Source organism: Scyliorhinus canicula, chromosome 5 (assembly GCF_902713615.1).
Source record: "Scyliorhinus canicula chromosome 5, sScyCan1.1, whole genome shotgun sequence".
Lineage (NCBI taxonomy): Eukaryota > Metazoa > Chordata > Chondrichthyes > Carcharhiniformes > Scyliorhinidae > Scyliorhinus > Scyliorhinus canicula.
The window spans coordinates 176435115-176457325 of NC_052150.1; the positions used below are offsets into that span (position 1 = coordinate 176435115).

The 22211-nt window shown below is 44.3% G+C and overlaps 1 protein-coding gene across 4 annotated transcripts in view; it reads right to left on the minus strand.

Moving 5' to 3' along the window:
• LOC119966446 (rho GTPase-activating protein 21-like) overlaps positions 1-22211 on the minus strand; it is a 310278-nt gene that overhangs the window by 107469 nt on the left and 180598 nt on the right. For all 4 annotated transcript variants that reach the window (XM_038798135.1, XM_038798139.1, XM_038798136.1 and 1 more), the window contains one exon: positions 7294-9403. In XM_038798135.1, coding sequence (XP_038654063.1) covers positions 7294-9403 — 2110 coding nt within the window. The remainder of the gene's footprint in view (positions 1-7293; positions 9404-22211) is intronic.

Genomic DNA, 22211 nt, shown 5'->3' on the forward strand with positions numbered 1-22211 from the left:
TGAGGTAGTATGGGCTGAGGTTAGAAACAGGAAAGGAGAGGTCACCCTGTTGGGAGTTTTCTATAGGCCACCTAATAGTTCTAGGGATGTAGAGGAAAGGATGGCGAAGATGATTCTGGAAAAGAGCGAAAGTAACAGGGTAGTTGTTATGGGAGACTTTAACTTTCCAAATATTGACTGGAAAAGATATAGTTCGAGTACATTAGATGGGTCATTCTTTGTACAATGTGTGCAGGAGGGTTTCCTGACACAATATGTTGACAGGCCAACAAGAGGCGAGGCCACATTGGATTTGGTTTTGGGTAATGAACCAGGCCAGGTGTTAGATCTGGAGGTAGGTGAGCACTTTGGAAACAGTGACCACAATTCAGTGACCTTTACGTTAGTGATGGAAAGGGATAAGTATACCCCGCAGGGCAAGAGTTATAGCTGGGGGAAGGGCAATTATGATGCCATTAGACATGACTTAGGATGTGTTGGTTGGAGAAATAGGCTGCAAGGGTTGGGCACACTGGATATGTGGAGCTTGTTCAAGGAACAGCTATTGCATGTTCTTGATAAGTACGTACCAGTCAGGCAGGGAGGAAGGGGCCGAGCGAGGGAACCATGGTTTACCAAAGAAGTGGAATCTCTTGTTAAGAGGAAGAAGGAGGCCTATGTGAAGATGAGGCGTGAAGTTTCAGTTGGGGCGCTTGATAGTTACAAGGAAGCGAGGAAGGATCTAAAGAGAGAGCTGAGACGAGCAAGGAGGGGACATGAGAAGTCTTTGGCAGGTAGGATCAAGGAAAACCCAAAAGCTTTCTATAGGTATGTCAGGAATAAAAGAATGACTAGGGTAAGAGTAGGGCCAGTCAAGGACAGTGGTGGGAAGTTGTGTATGGAGGCTGAGGAGATAAGCGAGATACTAAATGAATACTTTTCGTCAGTATTCACTCAAGAAAAAGATAATATTGTGGCGGAGAATGCTGAGACCCAGGCTATTAGAATAGATGGCATTGAGGTGCGTAGGGAAGAAGTGTTGGCAATTCTGGACAAGGTGAAAATAGATAAGTCCCCGGGGCCGGATGGGATTTATCCTAGGATTCTCTGGGAAGCCAGGGAAGAGATTGCTGAGCCTTTGGCTTTGATTTTTAGGTCATCATTGGCTACAGGAATAGTGCCAGAGGACTGGAGGATAGCAAATGTGGTCCCTTTGTTCAAGAAGGGGAGTAGAGATAACCCCGGTAACTATAGGCCGGTGAGCCTAACGTCTGTGGTGGGTAAGGTCTTGGAGAGGATTATAAAAGATACGATTTATAATCATCTAGATAGGAATAATATGATTAGGGATAGTCAGCATGGTTTTGTGAAGGGTAGGTCATGCCTCACAAACCTTATCGAGTTCTTTGAGAAGGTGACTGAACAGGTAGACGAGGGTAGAGCAGTTGATGTGGTGTATATGGATTTCAGTAAAGCATTTGATAAGGTTCCCCACGGTCGGCTATTGCAGAAAATACGGAGGCTGGGGATTGAGGGTGATTTAGAGATGTGGATCAGAAATTGGCTAGTTGAAAGAAGACAGAGAGTGGTAGTTGATGGGAAATGTTCAGAATGGAGTTCAGTTACGAGTGGCGTACCACAAGGATCTGTTCTGGGGCCGTTGCTGTTTGTCATTTTTATAAATGACCTAGAGGAGGGCGCAGAAGGACGGGTGAGTAAATTTGCAGACGACACTAAAGTCGGTGGAGTTGTAGACAGTGCGGAAGGATGTTGCAGGTTACAGAGTGACATAGATAAGCTGCAGAGCTGGGCTGAGAGGTGGCAAATGGAGTTTAATGTGGAGAAGTGTGAGGTGATTCACTTTGGAAAGAATAACAGGAATGCGGAATATTTGGCTAATGGTAAAATTCTTGGTAGTGTGGATGAGCAGAGGGATCTCGGTGTCCATGTACATAGATCCCTGAAAGTAGCCACCCAGGTTGATAGGGTTGTGAAGAAGGCCTATGGTGTGTTGGCCTTTATTGGTAGAGGGATTGAGTTCCGGAGCCATGAGGTCATGTTGCAGTTGTACAAAACTCTAGTACGGCCGCATTTGGAGTATTGCGTACAGTTCTGGTCGCCTCATTATAGGAAGGACGTGGAAGCCTTGGAACGGGTGCAGAGGAGATTTACCAGGATGTTGCCTGGTATGGAGGGAAAATCTTATGAGGAAAGGCTGATGGACTTGAGGTTGTTTTCGTTAGAGAGAAGAAGGTTAAGAGGTGACTTAATAGAGGCATACAAAATGATAAGAGGGTTAGATAGGGTGGACAGCGAGAGCCTTCTCCCGCGGATGGAGGTGGCTAGCACGAGGGGACATAGCCTTAAATTGAGGGGTAATAGATATAGGACAGAGGTCAGAGGTGGGTTTTTTACGCAAAGAGTGGTGAGGCCGTGGAATGCCCTACCTGCAACAGTAGTGAACTCGCCAACATTGAGGGCATTTAAAAGTTTATTGGATAAGCATATGGATGATAAGGGCATAGTGTAGGTTAGATGGCCTTTAGTTTTTTTCCATGTCGGTGCAACATCGAGGGCCGAAGGGCCTGTACTGCGCTGTATCGTTCTATGTTCTATGTTCTAATGGTGCAGAGATGGAGATGGCTGACAGCTTCAAATTCCCAGGTGTGCACATCACCAACAATCTGTCCAAATCCACCCACGTCGACGCTCCGACCAAGAAAGCACAACAGCGCCTATACTGCCTCAGGAAATTAAGGACATTCGGCATGTCAGCATTGGCTCTCACCAACTTTTACAGATGCACCATAGAAAGCATCCGATCTGGCTGCATCACAGCTTGTATGGCAACTGCTCAGCCCAAGACCGCAAGAAAATACGGAGTCGTGAATCCATCCCAGTCCATCACGCAAACCTGCCTCCCATCCATTTGTCTGCACCAAAGCTGCATTGGAAAAGCGAGCAGCATAATCAAAGACCCCTCCCACCAGGTTACCCGTTCTTTCAACTTCTTCCATCAGGCAGGAGATACAAAAGACTGAGAACATGAACGAACAGGTTCAAAAGCAGCTTCTTCCACGCTGTTACCAGACTTCTGTATGACCCTCTTATGAACTAAACTGATCTCTTTACACATCTTCTCTACTGAGTCGTACTGCACTCCGTATGCTCACCCGTTGCCTGTGCCTATGTATTTACATTGTGTATTTATGTATGTCCTATGTTTTTTTTCACGTGTGGAGTGATCTGTCAGGACTGTATACAGAACAATACTTTTCACTATACCTCGATACACGTGACAATAAAACAAATCCAAATCCAAACCCTGCTTCAAGCCTAAACTGCTCCAGTACCTCTACGAGGTACTTCCACTCAGCTCTGTTGAAGGCTTTTTCTACGTCCAGGGAGATGATCACCTCTGGGTCTTTCCCTGGATGGGGTCATTGTCACATTTAGCAGGCGCCTGATGTTCGACATTAGCTGCCTACACTTAAAGTATGTCTGGTCCTCTGCAACTTCCTCTGAAACGCAGTTCTCTAGTTGCCTGACTAGGATTTTGGCCAGTATTTTCACGTCTCATAGAGCAACGAGATGGGTCTGTATGACCCGCAAAATGCCGGATCATTGTCTTGGGTATCATCAAGATTGAGGCTTGTGCTATCTTCGGAGGCAGGGTACTCCTTGCCAGAGTGTCTCTGAACATCTCCCGCAGGGTGCCCTTTACAGGTGTGGGGCCAGTGCTGTTGTGAATCCGCCAGGAATCCATCTGGTCTCGGCACCGACCCAGTCTGCATAGAGTCAATGTTCTCCATGATTTCTCCCAGTTCTAATGGTGCTTCCAGCCCCAATTCCTCTCCTCCCCCACTGCTGGCAAGTCCAGTCGATCGACGAACTGCCTCATCCTCAAGTCCCCCTCTGTGTACAGCCCCCAGTAGAAGGCCTCGACTGTATTGTTGACCTTTTCCTGCTCTGCTACCAGTTTGCCTTTCTTGTCCCTAATCTGTGCTACTTCCCTCATGTCTGCCTGCTTTCTCAGCTGGCGAGATAGCAGACGACTGGCTTTGTCTCAGTGTTCGTAGAAGGTCCCCAGTGTCTAGCAGAGTTGGTGCACTGCTTTCCTCGTGGAGAGCAGGTCAAAGTCCATTTGTAGCTTTTTCTTCTCCGCCAGAAGCTCTAAGAGGTCAGGGCCGCTGAGTGTCGTCAGTCTATCTCCATTATGGAGTCAACTAGCTGTTGCCTAGCCACCCTCTCTTCCCTGTCTCTACTTGCTTTATAGGCAATAATCTTGCCCCTGATCACAGCATTCAGCGCCTCCCTGAATGTGGAGGGTGAGACTACCCCATTCTGGTTATTGGTAATATACCGTCTATGGCTTGTGTTAATTTCTTGCAGAAAACCTGATCGGGAAGGAGGGCCATATCCAACCTCCATGGGGGGGCGCTGGGCACGTCCCGTCTCCAACCTCACATCCATGTAGTGTGGTGTGCAGTCGGAGATCATGATTGCGGAGTATTCCGCTCCTACTATCCCTGGAACAAAAAAGTGTATGCATGTATATAGCTATGTACTTGGGAGAAGAATGAGAACTCCTTCTCCCTGGGGTGAGTGAACCTCCATAGGTCTATTGCCCCCATCTGCTCCATAAATGAGGTGAGTTCTTTCGTCATGTTAGAGCTGTTTCCTGTGTTGGGGTTCGCCTTGTCTGTCCGTAGGTCCTGTACACAGTTAAAGACTCCTCCCATAATGAGTCAGTGTGTGTCTAGGTCAGGGATTTCTGCCATGGTCTTCTTTATAATCTCCGTGTACTGCCAGTTGGGAGGATACATGTTAACAAGGACCACTGGTGCCCCTTCCAGGACCCAGCTGAACATGATGTACCATCCCCCCGGGTTTGTAACAGTCTTTGTTACTGTAAGCACCGTCCTTTTATTAAGTAGTATGTCCCCCCCCCCCCAAACATCATCATGAGCTCTCATCTTGTGCCATAACCTTTTATGTGGCACCTTGTGGTGTACATACTTATATTTGCAAAAGGCATTCAACATCCACTGGTTCCCTTTTATGTACTCTGCTTGTTACAACTTGAAAGAACTCTAATAAATTTGTCAAACACTATTTACCTTTGTTCTCCCCATTCTCATTATCCCAGTGTCTGCGTGCGTTTCTCTCTGGGTGCTCCGGTTTCCTCCCACTGTCCAAAGATGTGCAGGTTAGGTGGATTGGCCATGCTAAATTGCCCCTTAGTGATCAATGCGTGGGGTCATGGGGATAGGGCGGGGAAGTGGGCCTAGGTAGGGTGCTCTCTCTCGGAGGACCAATACGAATCCAATGGGCTGAATGGCCTCCTTCTGCACTGTAGGGATTCTTTTGCATTGTAGGGATTCTATGACTCTTTCACAAAACCATGTTCACTCTGCTGGATTGTATCATGATTGCTATTCTTCCACTACCAATGAAGAGTGGCAGTCGGGTGTGCCATCTACAAGATGCACTACAGGAATTCACCAAGGCTCCTTAGGCAGCACCTTCCAAACCCATGACCACTACTGTCTGGAACACCACCATCTGAAAGTTCCCCTCCAAGCCACTCACCATCCTGACATGGAAAAATATCACCATTCATTTACTGTTGCTTGATCAAAATCCTGGAACTCGCCCAAACACCACTATCGATATACCTACATCTCAGGGACTGCAGCAGTTCAAGAAGAAAGCTTACCACCACCTTCTCAAGGGCAACTAGGGATGGGAAATAAATTCTGGTCTAGCCAGTGACGCCCACATTCCGTAATATTTTAAAATGTCGTGCTGCTACCTCCTTAAAAATGGATTCGAGCCTTTTCACAATGACGTATAATAAATTAACTGGCCTGCTTCCTGCTTTGTCTCCATCCTTCATTCAATAGTGGTGTTACATTTCCAGTTTTCCACCGGGGCCTTTCCAGAATCCAGAAAATTTGGAAGATTAAAACCAATGCATCCACAATTCTGCAGCCACTTCCTTTAAGATCCTAGGATGCAAGCTATCGGATACAGGGGTCCTACAATTTTTCCTTAAGAGTGTTTTTTCTCTAGTGAGCATAATTTTCTCTTAATTGTTACAGCATTTGTTTTGTCTTCTGCTGTGTGGATACATCCATAACACTTGTTCAAAGTCTGCCATTTCTTTGTTTCCCATTATTATTTCCCCAATCTCATCCTTCAAGGGCCAATGCTTACTTTAGATGTTCTCCTCCTTTATATATACTTGAAGCTTTTACTGTCTGTTTTATGTCTTGCTAGTTTTCTCTCATTCTCCAATTTCTCCCTCTTTATTTTTCTTTTAGTCATCCTATGCTGGTTTCTAAAATCTTTTCAATTTTATGCGCTACCTCGCAGCTTTGCAGCAATGTAGATTTTTCTTTCAATCTGACACAATTAACAGAAATGACAGTAAAAGTGCCTTTTTTAAGTTGGTGTTCTCAGATAAGTTTTTTTTTATTGCATTAACTCAGTAAAAACTATGCAAAAATGTATGAAGAAACAGCAAGGTCCACCGGGCAACCCATTTGTATTTTTTGGCAACTTGTTTAGAAACAAGTCAATTTCAACCTGACAAGACAGGATAACCGCAAGAGGCATTTAACAGAAAGCAAATGTTTTCTTTAAGGTTCAGATCTTGAAATGAAAAAATGAAATGAAAATCACTTATTGTTACGAGTCGGCTTCAACGAAGTTACTGTGAAAAGCCCCTAGTCGCCACATTCCGGCGCCTGTCCGGTGAGGCTGGTACGGGAATCGAACCGTGCTGCTGGCCTGCTTGGTCTGATTTAAAAGCCAGCGATTTAGCCGAGTGAGCTAAACCAGCCCCCTTAACATCGAGACTCTGTTCAGGGCGCCGACTAATGAGCCTTAAAACATTTGAAGTTCTAAATGTAAATGGACATAAGTTTTACTCCAGTTTATTTTCTCACTTTCACATTTTCGTTACCGACTGAATTTGTGTCCAACATGTAAGCTTCAAGAGCAAGAAGCATGCCTACACCTTTGCAAAAGCATCATGACTACCTATAATACTTGCAACAACTGAAGGTATGGTGAAAATAACAGAACAGAAACCAATATTAAAAATGCAAATGTGTATTCATTGTCCATTTTCAATGTGTGAAAAACATTTGATGAAAATTATTTCGACATGTAGCAAGATTGCCATTACAAAACAATTAAAGCAAACATTTTCAATTTGTCATTTTTCTCCTTAAATGCTTCCATGGTATATTGGTGGAACAAAATGTTCATATTTAATTTATTAAAGAAAATCTATTTTGGTCTTACCTATGAAAGGGATAGATGCTAATGAGTCATCCTGTGGGCTTGAACTTGATGCCTTCCTGTGATCACCCATTCGTTTAATATTTACCTCACGACGTGCATCATTAGGTAACCAGCAGGTAGGATCCGTTACTGTATCTGGTGAATTTACAGCCATAATATATGACTGATGCCTTAGCGGTTGTGGTGTTAATCTACTTGCAGCAAGATTTCCCCTCAAAACCACAGTCTCTTTTAGGTCTGAAGGATCCTGCTCTTCACAAGCAGGGTTGAGCTCATTTTGTTCTCGACAATTCTCTTCGCCTAATTTAACTTTCTCTTGTTCTGGTTTACTTTCAGGTTTCAATTTTTCCAAATCCTTACCCTTCTGTCTAACTGATGCATTAGTAACACTAGAGGTAGCAGGGGCCTTTATTTTCCTACTTGTCTTCATGAAAGGTTGTACAGATGTTGGTGCAGAACATGAAGCCGATCTTACACCAATAACTGCCTCTGCTGGATGTTCAGGCACACTTTCAGTTCTTGTCCTTGGCTCAAAGTGCTGGCCACATAGATTGCGATGATTTACCATTCTTTGGTCATTTAATGCATCAATACCAATACTTTGTGTAGGAGAAAGAACTGGTGGTGCTGCATAGGAAACAGAGGTGGTTACCAAAGAACTTGGCAAGGTATTTTGAAATGACATTGGTAAATATGACTTTTCTTGAGAAGCAGCTGGAGGTTGCTGCCCTGTGTAAATAGACTGGTGTTCCATTGAATGCTGAATTGACTTTGTATCAGTGGCGACCTTCCAAACAGGAAAGGCATGGCTGGGACGTGCACCGTTTCGAACGTTGGATTGTATTTTTATACTGTCAGTGCTCGGAACACTTGGTGAAAGGCTACTTTTTTGAGATTGTGTCGTACCAGTGGTAGATAAGCGAGTTTTTGGCTGCCCAACTTGTCTGACAGGTTGCCGGAATCCTTCATGAAAACAAAGCCTATTATCCAGATCATTAATTCCAGTTGTTTGGTTAAACATTCGATGCACCTCATTACCAGCTGGATCATCTGAATTGAACATTTCAATGTCCACAGAGATATTGCCCAATGTTTCTGCTTGCTTTCCGAGATAATCACATGATCGTGTCCTATGGTTCTGTGGTCCAATTACTGGTGATGTTAATGCATCCTGTGAAGCGCTCCGTGGCCAATTTTGCATTAAAACAGATTCTCCTAATCTTTCCTGAGACGCACTACGGTATCTCATTGGTGTAGCTTGGCAAGATCGATCATGTGAAGTGCTCCGACGTCGTGCGGGTGTTGTAATGCAATTTAGAGCAGCTTGCTGATAATCTGCTGAGTTTTGAACAGCTGCTCTTAAACAATCTAATCTTTCCTGTATTGTTCTGCTACCATACATGTGCAAACGTCTATTTTCAGTATACTCTTTGTAAGTTTTATAATTGCGCCAGTCTATATTCTGGTGCGAAGTAACAGTTGTTGAAGATGCATGATGATTTGTTATTACTGAAGAGTCTGTGGTTTGAGGTGTAGATTTGCTGGAAGTAGCATCTAAATATGATCCATAGTTTGTCTGTTTACCAGCATTAGCGGTAGAGGTAGTTGCTGTAGCATCTTTTACCCTACCACTTGTGACTTGTTGAACCACATTACTGCTTAAAATAGTTGAAGAAGTGGTCCTCGATTTTGGTTTCCCAATGGTGTGGTCCGTCAAGCTGTGCTGTATTTCTTCTGTTCTGTGATTTGGGCTTGAATGGTTAACTTTACCAGGTGCAAAATCAGCAACCCTCTCTGAAGGCACAACGACAGTCCTTACTGTTTCATTGCAAACACACACAGCAGTATTAGTTTTTGAAATATCTTTTGACGAAGGCGGAACTTGCACTTCAGCTCGACATCCTCTATCAGATGAGGCAACTGTCCGTACTGGCTTACTAATTTGTTGTCTCCCGCGGGAAGATTCTGGTGGTGAAACCTCCATGGGCTGAGCCACAGTTGAAGCAGTGCTAGTCAATCGAGGGTAACAAACAGGTGGTGGCTGAGGGATATTGTAGGCATTGCCAGTGTATGGATCATTGCCTTTTAAGTAAGCATCTTGGGAATATGCCTTAAAAAGACAAAATATATACTTAATTATGAAAAAGGACACGTGCACCATTTTATTTTAGAGTTGAAAAACATTATACAGTGAAAACCACAAATTTTAATGGAAATAATTACCAACCGTCTTGCTTTTCTGGCCATAAATTTAAAAATACAAAGCCATTAAAAAATGATATTCATCCGAGTTCCTTCATCATGTACTCGTCCAGATATACCCTCTTTCTTTAAATGTTAAGGCCGTGATATTGACCAACCCCTTCCTTCACCCATGACAGGCAGAAGGGGGTTTTAAAAAGAAATATGGCAATCCAAAACGGCTAGCTATTCCATGACACTAAACATAGAAACCCTATTAAAATTTACTGTGGCTGCACAACTTTCTCAGGGGCTGGGAAACTTGGCAGAGAGAGGGGGCGGGGGGTTGTTTGCTCCAAAGGTAAGCACCTTTTTCATCATTATAATAAAACATAAAATACGGGATAAACTCTGCAGGTCTGACAGCATCTGTGGAGAAAGAAATAGTTAACGTTTTAGAGTCTCTACTACCTTTCCACGGAACTGTGAGCCACTTCTATTGACCAGCAGTGTGCCATTTTGTTCAGCTGCTGGGCAGTCACAGATTGTTCCAGAATTACAGTCTCTGCAATTGATTAACTGGTGGTGTACTTGTGATGGGGCAATCAAGTTATATTTCAGTACCCCGTCCCCCCCGTAAAATATTGAGCTGTTATAGAGCATTTAATTCAGCAGCCTGGCAGGAGCTTAGAGAATGCTAAAAGGTCTTTTGCATCCCTGGGTTCTTCAGCCGCTTTCTGCCTCATGGTCCTCGCTGTAAATATCAGAGAAAGATTTCTACCTGACCCCTAAAGCTCATTGAGCAAAACTCCATGATATCCATATCTACAATTTACGATGAATACTAACCCAGTAGATGATAATCTATTGTTCCACCATCACAGGAATCATCAGATTCATTGTGGTAAAAAACACACCACTATTCTTCCCATATTAACTTTAAACCTGATTCTTGAAGATTTCTTTTAATAGAAGGAATTAAAATACCCAGCATTAGTTTTATTAGGAGCCAATTTCAATATATATTGGATAAAAGCAAATTACTGCGGATGCTGGAATCTGAAACGAAAGAGAAAATGCTGAAAAATCTCAGCAGGTCTGGCGGCATCTGCAGGGAGAGAAAAGAGCTAACGTTTCGAGTCCGATGGCTTTGTCAAAGAGTTATTGGACTCGAAACGATAGCTCTTTTCTGTCCCTACAACATTAGCTCTTTTCTCTCCCTACAGATGCTGCCAGACCTGCTGAGATTTTCCAGCATTTTCTCTTTCTCTTCTCTCTCTCAATATATATTCTTCAGCTAGAAATTAAAAGGCATTTCTCAAATTTCATTTATCTGGAGGCTTGAGTTTATGCAAATGAGCTTACTTGTACATTAACGGTCCTCCATTTCCTATTAAGACTCTTCCAACTCCCATCATCTTGCTTTCTTTTACAATCAGGAAAATGGGTCAGTCACGGATTTTTTCCAGAATTACAGTCTCTGCAATTGATTAAATGGTGGTGTGCTTGTGTACGGGAAATCAAGTTATATTTCTGTCCCCCCTTCCTTCTTTCTCTCTCTCTCCCCCCACCCCCGGTAAAATATTGAGCTGTTACAGAGCATTTAATTCAGCAGCCTAAAGAACAAAACACACTCCAGCACAAGTTTAAAACCTGGAACTCGAGTAAGAGTCAAACGACAAACTGGCCTGCCAAATTTAGTTAAAATTCTCTTATCCAAGTCAAAAAGTGATTACTAAAGGCTGGAAACTAAACTATTTTGCTCAAATCTGATTTTCTGCTTGCAAGATAACTTACAAAAATATTTACCAGAGATCAGAGACATTTACAAAAGCTTATTCAATCCAATAAGAAAATAAACCAAAGCCTATGTAACCATTGTCCATACTAACAAAAAGTAAATGCATTAAACCATTGGTGTTAATCAGGAATTCTACTAAACTTTCCAATTCATCCTTTTTATTTCAAAACTAAACAAAACCTGCCTGATTATTACTGCAAGTAAACACTCACTCTCAAGTAGAGGAAAATAGGAACATAAAAACTATTGCTTTAGTGAAAGGTCTCGAAATAATACTATCAGTTCACCTACCTTATATTTCAAAGTTTGGCTTCTCTGCAAGACTATTAAAATTAGTTTGGAACATTTGCCCAATCTGCCTTTTGTTGCACAGGAAACCTCAATCATTTTTAAAAATGAAAGACTAAATTTACAGAAATTAGTTGACAAATGATTTGTTTGCTAGTTCAAATGAATGTACTTCAGTACTCACACTTTGGTCCACAATCATCCAATTAACATATCAAATGTACTTCTACAACTACTCTGCCCTGCTGTAAAATGAAAATCGTTCCTAATTCACTTCAGGTGTAGATTCATAATACAACATTTCCTGTTCAAATCCTAACATGCAAGGTCGTCATCACCAAGCTTGTCCCACCCATCATGTAAGCTCGTCAGCAATTTTAAAAAGCCCTGACTGTGGCTGTAAGGGATCTTTGAAACTGGGCAAGGTTGTCAAATACAACTTTGCTCTTACTCAAATCAAAAAACTGCTAAGGCATTCTACACCAAAAAATAAAATTAAGTTGGCAAAGTTCAATGGTAACCTTGAAATAAAGAAAGTTATTATGTAGAAGTTTCCAAAGTTATTGGGAAAACTTTGATCCCCAGTGTCCTAGTGAATAACTAGGCAAATAGGGCTTTGAATTAAAAACAGTGGGATGGGGAGGGTTGTGGAAGCGAAGCCAGTAGGTTCACGCGAGGGGAAGTTTAGGAAACTAGCAAGAAAGGTGTTACAAAAATTTCTAATTTCATGATTCATATGTTTCAGGAATTAAGCCTTTACATCGGAATTGAAGTTGTAAGCATAAGATAACAGAAACTCCCAGTTTGAGAGGTTGGCCAGTGGACTTAAAAGTAATTGTAATTCAAAGAATGTTCTGTGTTAATTTGATAAGTTAGAAGTGGGAAACATTAAATAATGAGTGGCACCTTTTGAGTTTCTTGATGGAGAAAATTAAAGCACGTACCATCACTGGAGGAACCAGTACTAGATTAAAAGCTGAAAAAGCCCTGCAACTGATGGCCTGTACCCTAGCATCTTAAAAGTAGCGGCTGTGGCAGAGTGTGGATACATTGGTTGTTACCTTCCAAAATTCCCTATATTCTGGAAATATTGCAACAGACTGGAAAACCACAAGTGTAAGACCTCTATTCAAGAAAGGCAGAAGAGAGAAAGCAGGAACCCTTAGGTCAATTTGTCATTGGTAAAATGCTGGATCCATTATTAAGGAAGTAGTAGCAGGGCATTTAGAAAATCATAATACAATCAGGCAGTCAATATGATTTTGGGAAAATGAAATTGTGTTTGATAAATTCAGAGTTCTCTGAAGATGTAACAAACATGGTGGATAAAGGGGGCCTATAGATGTAGTGTATTTGGATTTGCAAACTGCAATTGATAAGGTGCCCATTAAAGACTCATGGTGTTGTGGATAGTATATTAGCATGGACATGGACATAAACTTACAGGAAAAAAGAATCGGAATTAAATGGCAAATTGAAACTAGTAGAATGCCATGGGGATCAGTGCTGGGACCTCAAGGCCAGGCTAGAGTCTCGGGCGCCTAGCGTTCCCACTGTCACCTTATTTGGTAAAGGTATATGTGCGAATAAGGACACTGAAGATGGACACCTGGGGCGGGCCGGCGTGAACCGGTTGGGTTCGTCAGGCCGCTCAGCCCATCCGTCCGGAGAATCGGCGGTCACCGTCAAAAACGGCGAGCGGCGATTCTCCGAGCGGCATCACGCCATTTGTGGGGGGGGGGGGGGGGGGGGGGGGAAAGAATCACGGGGGGTGCCAGGGCGGCGTGTCGTGGTTCGCCCGGCCCTCCCGCGATTCTCCCACCCGGCGTGGGGAGCGGAGAATCGCGCCCGAGAGGTTTCGAGTTTAGAAGAATGAGAGATGATCTGAGTAAAACCTAAGATTAGGAAAGAACCTGAAATGGTAGATGTTGAGGGAATGTTTCTCCTCATGGGGGAAATCTACAATCAGGGGGTATTGTTTCATAAGATGAATTCTCAACTGCAGAAGGCAGTGGAAGTTGTCATTGAATGTATTCAAGGCTAAGTTGGACATATTTTTGATCCATGAGGGGGGAGGGGGGGGAAACAGGCAGGAAAATGGAGTTTAGGCCACAATCAGAACACCAAGAGGGACCAAATGGCCTCCTACCTCTGTTTCTTTTGATCTAATGCAACGATGGGTGGACTGGGGAAGGTGTGAAATGCTCAAATCCTATCCTCACCTGCTTAATTCCAGTTTTAATGGATCCTAATCAGTGGACAGGCAATCAATTTGCTCTCAGGATGGAAGTAGTCACCAGTTTTTTTTTAAAGGAGACTACATTTTATCTGCAATTTTATTTTTATACCCATGATCAGGATGCCTCCGCCTCATTTTGGAGAGAACCTCTCAAATCTGGCTGCTTATTGTTGGGCAAGAAACTTAAAATTTTAAAATTCCATCCCACTGAGTTCTGGGTTTCCTATTCAAAGATTCCCACCCACACTCTTCTTGGCTAAAAGTAAACGTTTGAACTATTATTTCAATACAAGTGCATAATACACACACAAAAAAAATTACTAAATTAGAAATAAAAATAGATTCCCATAGCAATCTTACCACGCGAGGTCTCTGCAAACTGTAGCTGGCCAAAATCAAATGAATCACAGCACAAACTGGTTAACTCAAATTATTCGGTCATATTGATGCTCGATTCAGCAAGCTATAAATAGATCTACCCTGACTTCTCAGGAAGATACCAATGAGGTAAAGGGTGATGTATTTTGCACGTACTATAATATTGCAATCGCCTTCTTTTACTAGATTATATCCTTGTTTTTCCAAGCTCCTGGTGGCACTGCTCTTCCATGACAAAATAAACTGTTTTATTAGAAAATCACATCAACTACTCTAGTATTCCGATAAAAATCCAAAGCTGAGAGTTCACAGTTGTTTAGTCACCATTCTGACCAAATTAGAAAGATGATGTAACCGGAAGATCCTTGCCATGTTAGTACTTGCATTGCTTTAACGCAGTTTTTGGAGGGGACGTCCGGTGACGTTATGTAGGGGGAAGACATAAACTAGTTGGCTCCCGCTAGGAAACGTTTTTTTTGCTCCTTTTTTTCTTAGTTTCTGGGGTATTTTTGCTTAAATACCCACATGCTTAATGGGATATGGTACCTACCCAGGTGAAGTGCCGAGAAAGCCCAGAGGGAAAAAGTCTGAAAGTAGGCATTCGTCGACTGAGTCGGAAGCCTCTCAAGGTACGTCAGTGGAAAAATGGTGGATGCAGCCTCTGTGATTCCAGCCACTCCACCAACGGCAGAGATTTTTGAAAAATATAAATTTAGAGTACCCAATTATTTTTTCCAATTAAGGGGCAATTTAGCCTGGCCAATCCGTCTATCCTGCACATCTTTGGGTTGGGGGGGTGAAACCCACGCAGACACGGGAAGAACGTGCAAACTCCACACAGATAGTGACCCAGAGCCGGGATTCGAACCCAGGTCCTCAGCGCCGTAGGCAGCAATACTAACCACTGTGCCACCGTGCTGCCCCCACTAACGGCAGAATGCTTACTAGCACCGTGGCAGGAGAATTCGACAAAAACTGGCTGGTTGTGTTGGGGGACCACTGCAAATCAATGGAACAGGCCTTGGCTACCATTTTTTTGCACTGGAGAAGACCAACGGAACGGTAAAGGAACATTATTGGATTTACCCATTATTCAGGGGTCCTTTAAGAAATCAACTAAATATATACTTTAAAAAAAAAACAAGATGTGGACATCACTCGCTAGGCCAAGCATTTATTTCCCATCCCTAATTACCCTCGAGAAGGTGGTGCTGGTGAGCTGCCTTCTTGCATCGCTGCAGTCCCTGAGGTGTAAGTACACCCACAACACTGTTAGAAAGGGAGTTCCAGGATTGTGACTCAGCAATGAAAGAATGGCGATATATTTCCAAGTCAGGACTGAGTGACTTTGAGGGGAACTTCCAGGTGGTGGTATTCCTATGTGTCTGCTGCCGTTGCCCCTCACAGTAGTTGTGGGTATGGAAGGTGTTGTCTAAGGAGCCTTGGTGAGTTCTTATAAGACCATAAGACATAGGAGCAGAATTAGGCCACTTGGCCCATCGAGTCTGCGCCGCCATTCAATCATGGCTGGTATTTTCTCATCCCAATCCTCCTGCCTTCTCCCCTACAATGGGCGCAATTCTCCGCACTTACGACGGTGCGGAGAATAGCGGGGGTCGTAGATTTTTACGGCCACGCTAGTCCGACGCCCTCCCGCTATTCTCCCCCCCCACGCCCGACTCCCGACACGAATCGCTGCCGCCGTTTTTTACGGCGAGCAGCGATTCACAGCTGGCCAATGGGCCGAATTCCAAGCCCTTTACGGCCGTTTTTACGAACGGCAAACACACCTGGTCTGGCCGTTCGTAAAAACGGCCGTAAAGTCCCGATCTTGGCAACCATGGCACCGATTGGCACGGCAGTACCACGGCCGTGCCAAGGGTGCCATGGGCCCGCGATCGGTGGGCACCAATCGCGGGCAGCGGGTCCGATTCCCGCGCACTCTTTGTCCTTCCGCCGCCCCGCTGTATCAATTCGCGGGGCGGCTGAGGGGCATCCCGGCCCGCGCATGCGCGGGTTTCGCGCAAATGCGCGATGACGTCATCCGCGCATGCGCGGGTTGGAGTCTTCCAATCCGCGCATGCGCAGCTGACGTCATGCAACGCGTCAGCCGTCGCAAACTCTGGCAAGCGGGCTTAACGAAATTCGTTAAGCCCGCGATGCCGGAGTTCACGGCCGCGGCATACTAGCCCCGACCGGGGACCAGAATCGGTTCCCGGTCGGGGAGGGGGAGGCTGGCGTCAAACCCGCCCGGTTTTGATACCAGCCTTACGATTTCTCCCTGTCTGGGAGAATCACGCCCATAGTATCTTGTATATAGCACACACTACTGCTACTGTTCGCCAGTGGTGGAGGGAGTGAATATTTGTGAAAGGGATGCCAATCAGGTATGCTACTTTGTCCTGGATGGTGTTGAGCTTCTGGAGTGTTGTTGGAGCTGCACTAATCCAGGCAAAAGTAGACTATCCTATCACTTGTGCCTTGTCGATGATAGATAGGCTTTGGGAAGTCAGGTGGTGTGTTACTTGCTGCAGGATGCCTAACCTCTGACCTGCTCTTGTAGCCACAGTATTTACATCGCTAGTTCAATTTCTGTTCAATGGTAACCCCTCCAGGATGTTGATAGTGGAGGATTCAGTGATGGTTATGTCATTGAATGTCAAAGGCAATGGTTGGATTCTTTCTGGTTGGAAATGGTCATTGTCTGGCACTTGTGTGGCGTGAATGTTATTTGCCACTTGGTCAGCTCAAAGCTGGATATTATACAGCTCTTGCTGCATTTGGACACAGACCGCTTCAGTGTCTGAGAAGTAATGAATAGTGAACATTGTTCAATCATCAGCAAACATCCACATTTCTGATCATATGTTGGAAGAAAGGTTACTGATGAAGCAGCTGCAGATGGTTGGACCTATGACACACCATGATGAACTCTTGCAGTGATGTCCTGGAACTGAGATGATTGACCTCCACCCACTACAGCATCTTCTTTCATGGCAGGTGTGATTCCATCCAGTGGAGAGTTTGCCCCTTATTTTGCTAGGGTTTCTTGATGGCCAGTAAAATGTTGCCCTGATGTCAAGGGTAGTCACTCTCTTCAGGAATTCAGCTCCTTTGCCCATGTTTGAACCAAGGCTGTAATGAAGTCAGGACCCGAGTGTCAATGACCCCCTTGTATCAATTTGCTGATGATCGAGAGTAGACTGATGGGGCAGTCATTGGCATGGTTGGATTTGTCCTGCTTTCTATGGACAGGACAACATTTTCTACATTGCCACGTAAATGCCTGTCTTGTAGCTGTATGGAGCAGTTTGGCTAGGGGAGTGGCTAGTTCTGGAGCACAAGTCTTCAGTACTATTTCCAGAATATTGTCAGAGCCAAAACCTTTGCACAATCCAGTTGCCATTTCTTGATGGAGGCAGTGGTGTAGTGGTATTGTCACTGGACTAGTAATTCAGAGACCTAGAGTCAGGCTTTGGGGACCCAGGTTCGAATCCCACCACAGTGGATGGTGAAATTTGAATTTAATAAAAATCTGCAATTAAAAGTCTAAAGATGATCATGAAACCACTGTTGATTGTCGTAAAAGCCCATTTGCTTCACTAATGTCCTTTAGGGAAGGAAGTCTGTCGTCCATACCGGGTCAGGCCTATATGTGACTCCAGATCCACAGCAATGTGGTTGATCCTTAAATGCTCTCGGGGATGGGCAATAAATGCTGGCCCAGCACATGAACAATTTTTTTTAAAATAACGTGAAACTCATTAATTTGGCTGGAGACTGCCATCTATAATTTTGGGACCTCAATAGGAGGTAGAGATGGACCACCCACCCACTTCTAGCTGAGGATGGCTGCAAATGCTTCAGCCCTGTTTTGGGAAAATTAAGTTAATCAAAGAGAAGGCATCAAGTTTTAAACACTTAAATTGTTGGAGACAGGAGATAGAGGGGATCAGGAGATCCGGAGCTTCAAGGTCCTTGAAAAGAAAGGAAACTGCAGTGAATCTGAATTCCAGCACAATACAGACATAGTGGAGATATTGGTCAACTAAGCTGATAAAGTTCTCCAGGAGAAAAAGGAAATTTCTTCTTTAGTGTCAAAAAGTAAGCTTCTTGAGAACAGTTTTAACAATGGAGAAGTGGGAGCTCCATTGGAAATCAACATCAATAGATTAAAAATGGAGGCAATATTGCTTGAATTGAGTGAACTATTATGCTTTTGAATACGAATTTCATGGCGTATTGAAAAGCATGGAAAAGATCAAAATGCAGTGATTTAATCATTGCACAGAGGGGAAAAAAGCTGCAGATATGCAACCTGAAGCAAAGGGGAAAAAAGCTGCAGATATGCAACCTGAAGCAAATCGATTAATGTGGAACAAAATAATCAGGAAAGTGAATAAGGTTGGTAATAAGCATAAAAGGTGTCAGATATGTAGAATGGGCAAAGGTACAATCTGAAATTGCAGGGAAACTAGAATTAAAGAAGGCACAGTTCATATAGAATAACTGGGGAGAAGTTAAAGTAATCCTTGTGCACATCATGATTTCTTTAGGTGCATAATTTGAGCGCCTGTCAAAGTTTCAGAGAGATATTAACTCTACAGCTTTCACACACTTAAACACTACACTAGCACAAACCTCATCATGGTGCAAATTTACCATTTCTTTATTACCTGTGTTTTCTGTGCCCCCATTTATAACACCCAAAATACTACTGTTCTTTACTATGACTTATTTACCTGTGTTTGCACCGTCACAGAAATATGTTTGAACCTCTAGATTTATGCTCATTCATAAAATTCAGCATCTTTTTGTTGTGTTTGGTCTTCTGTACCTTGCAAAATAATCTTGAACTGTCCAAACCAGGATGCTTATTGAGTCTCGTGTGGTAAGATAGCAATATGTTACAGAGCACATCATGGAAGTTTCCTTATTACTACTCTGGAATTACACCTAGCATCAACCATTCACCTGCATGCCTTACTACCCTCTGCAACCATCACACGAGATGTGTCTCCACTTATACCGGAGTCGCTGGTCTAGAGACCACGTGGTGTGTTGGAGGTCACACACCATTCATCTATGATATTGCCCATAGGCATATCACCATATTTTCCATTGAATTTACACTGCTATTCCTTGTTTACCTCTCATCACACATTTCCATGTCAAATTGTATCTGCCAATTCCACTTTCCATGTCTGTGTTCCCCTGGGATCTTTTACAGACCTCTGTCTCAATCATCTGAATGTCCTTACTTTTGTGCTGCTGTAAATTTCAACAGTGTGTTTCTTCAGCCTGGGCCAATCACTAATATATTATGAAAGTAAAGCTGATCCTTGGGCTACCTAAATTCCAATCTTTCCCCAATGCAAGCATGGTTCATAAACTAAAGATACACAGAAATATCTGTAGCACTGTCAATTATACAGTACCAAAATTGGACTTCCGGTGGCGGCATGTAGGTTGAGGTCGCACATCGGGTGGCTCCCACCAAAGTTCTTGTTCTTTGGCCCTTTTCACACAGTTCTGGGGGAACTTTTAATGAAATGAAAAAATGAAAATCGCTTATTGTCACGAGTAGGCTTCAATGAAGTTACTGTGAAAAGCCCCTAGTCGCCACATTCCGGCGCCTGTCCGGGGAGGCTGGTACGGGAATCGATCCGTGCTGCTGGCCTGCTTGGTCTGCTTTAAAAGCCAGCGATTTAGCTGAGTGAGCTAAACCAGCCCCTATGGGAGCTTTTTTCAATAAAGTCGTGGGTATTAGAGGATATCAAAAACTCAATGAAATAATATGGCATGAAAAGGAACGAACACTAGTCCACCAGCGGGCCAGAGTACGGTGCAGGAGGTGGAGTTTGAGTGGCATTTAGAGCGGCATGAGAAGGAGGTGATGGGAACGCTCAAATAGTCAATGGAAGATATTCTGGCCCTGATAAGGCTCTTGGAAGGACTTTGGAGACGGTGCGGGAGCATGGTGCGGTTTGAAGGGGACGGAGGAGGCCTTGTCGCGGCATAGTGACCAGCTTGCCTTGCTGGGAGAGGAGCTGAAGGTGGAGGAAAGTTATAAAGGGCTGAGAGCCAAAGTGGAGGAGCTGGAAACAGGTCATGGTGGCAGAATCTTCAAATTGTGGGTCAGCAAGAGGGGCTGGAGAACCCGTGCAGGAGTATTTTTCGGGATGTTCAGCAAATTGTTGGGGAGGAGGAGAACACGTCCCTCTTTGAGCTGGATAGGGCTCATTGGTTGCTCCGATCAAAGCCAAAGGTGAATAATCTACAAGAGCTGTGATAGTCTGTTTTCACAGCTATCTGATGAAGAAAGAGGTCTCGAGAAGGGCCATGCAAAATCGGGAGGTGAGGTGGGAAGGGAGTGGCATTCAAATATACCAGGACGTCACGGTGGAGCTAGCATGAAGGCGGGTGGCCTTTAACAAGGTGAAGGCAGCGCTTTCCAAGAGTGATGTGCTATTCGGGGTGGTCCACTTGGTGAAGCTGAGAGTTACATCTAACTCCAAGGACCATTTCTTTACGACAGCGGAGGTGACGGAGGCTTTTGAGACGGCTGAAGGACTGCGACAGAACGGAGTTTGGAATTTGATTTCTTATGTTGTGGTAGGGAAGGGATGGTCTGGGGACAATGAGATAATGTGTCAGGGTTTTTTCCTCTTTGTTTGGTGCGTAACATGTTTGGTTGTTCAGAAGGTTAGGATGTGGGGGGTTTGTGAGGGCCACAAACAATTCAACATGAGTTTGTCGAGTCAAACAGAAAGTAATTTATTTATAATATGTGCACAGTTGAGGGCAGCCGTTAGCACAAGTGGATAGCACTGTGGCTTCACAGCACCAGGGTCCCATGTTCGATTCCCCGCTGGGTCACTGTGCGGAATCTGCACGTTCTCCCCATGTCTGCGTGAGTTTCCTCTGCGTGCTCCGGGATCCTCCCACAGTCCAAAGAAATGCAGGTTAGGTGGATCGGCCATGATAAATTGCCCCGAGTGATCAAAAAGGTTGAGGGGTTATTGGGTTACAGGGATAAGGTGGAAGTGAGGACTTAAGTGGGTCGGTACAGACTCAATGGGCCGAATGGCCTCCTTCTGCACTGTATGTTCTATGTACCAGCAGTTCACTACTGGCTCCCTCTCTAGCTGGTGCCATATTGTCCAGCTCTATTTATACAGTTGCACTGCTAATAATTGTCCCAATCCCTCCACATTGGGGAGCTTATTTTCCCCAAGGAACATGGGGCAATTAATTGTTCCCAGCCAATAGGATCAGGGCAGGTTATAACAGGGGCCTTCTCTGTTTGCTTTTGTGTTAGGTACGTGGGGGGACGCCACCTTGCTAGCAAACTAAAATTGGCTAGTGAGTTGGGGGGAGGGGCTGCGGCCGGCCGAGACAGGTTTCAGTTAGCCTAAGAGGTGTGATTGGGGCGGGAATGGGGAGCATGCAGAGAGGAACAATTTTGAGAGGAAGTGGTTGGGAGTTTCTGGGATGTGGGGGTAGTTGGTTAAGGGTGACTAGGGGCCATTTTGGGTTGGCCTAAGGTGGTGGTGGTTGAGAGGAGGCAGGTATGCCCCACAGGGTGGTCATGGCTGATGATGTGGGGGGGACCACCCCCAGTCCGAATGGTTATGTGTAACACAAAGGGGTCGTCGGGTGGACAGATAAAGCGGACGAGAGTGTTTTTTTTCATTTAAACAGCTTGAGAGCCGATGTGGTGCTGCTGCTGAGGGTGACGGTAAGGCTTTGAAGGGGTGGGGTGTTTGGTTTGTTATGCTTTGATATCAGGGACCGGGAGGGTTCGCTGGTGGCTATGAGAGTTAGGTGGAGTCGGTGTTGGCAGATATGTTATAGTAACAGGGGTTTTGGAAGGGAGGTTGGTGGTATTGGTTAGCATGTATGCCCCGAATTAGGGTTATATAGGGTTTTTAAGAGGATGTTAGCAGCTAGCCTGAGCCTGGATACACATCAGTTAATTTAGGTGGGAATTTAAACTAAGTGTTTAAATCTGAAGATGGATCGATCGAA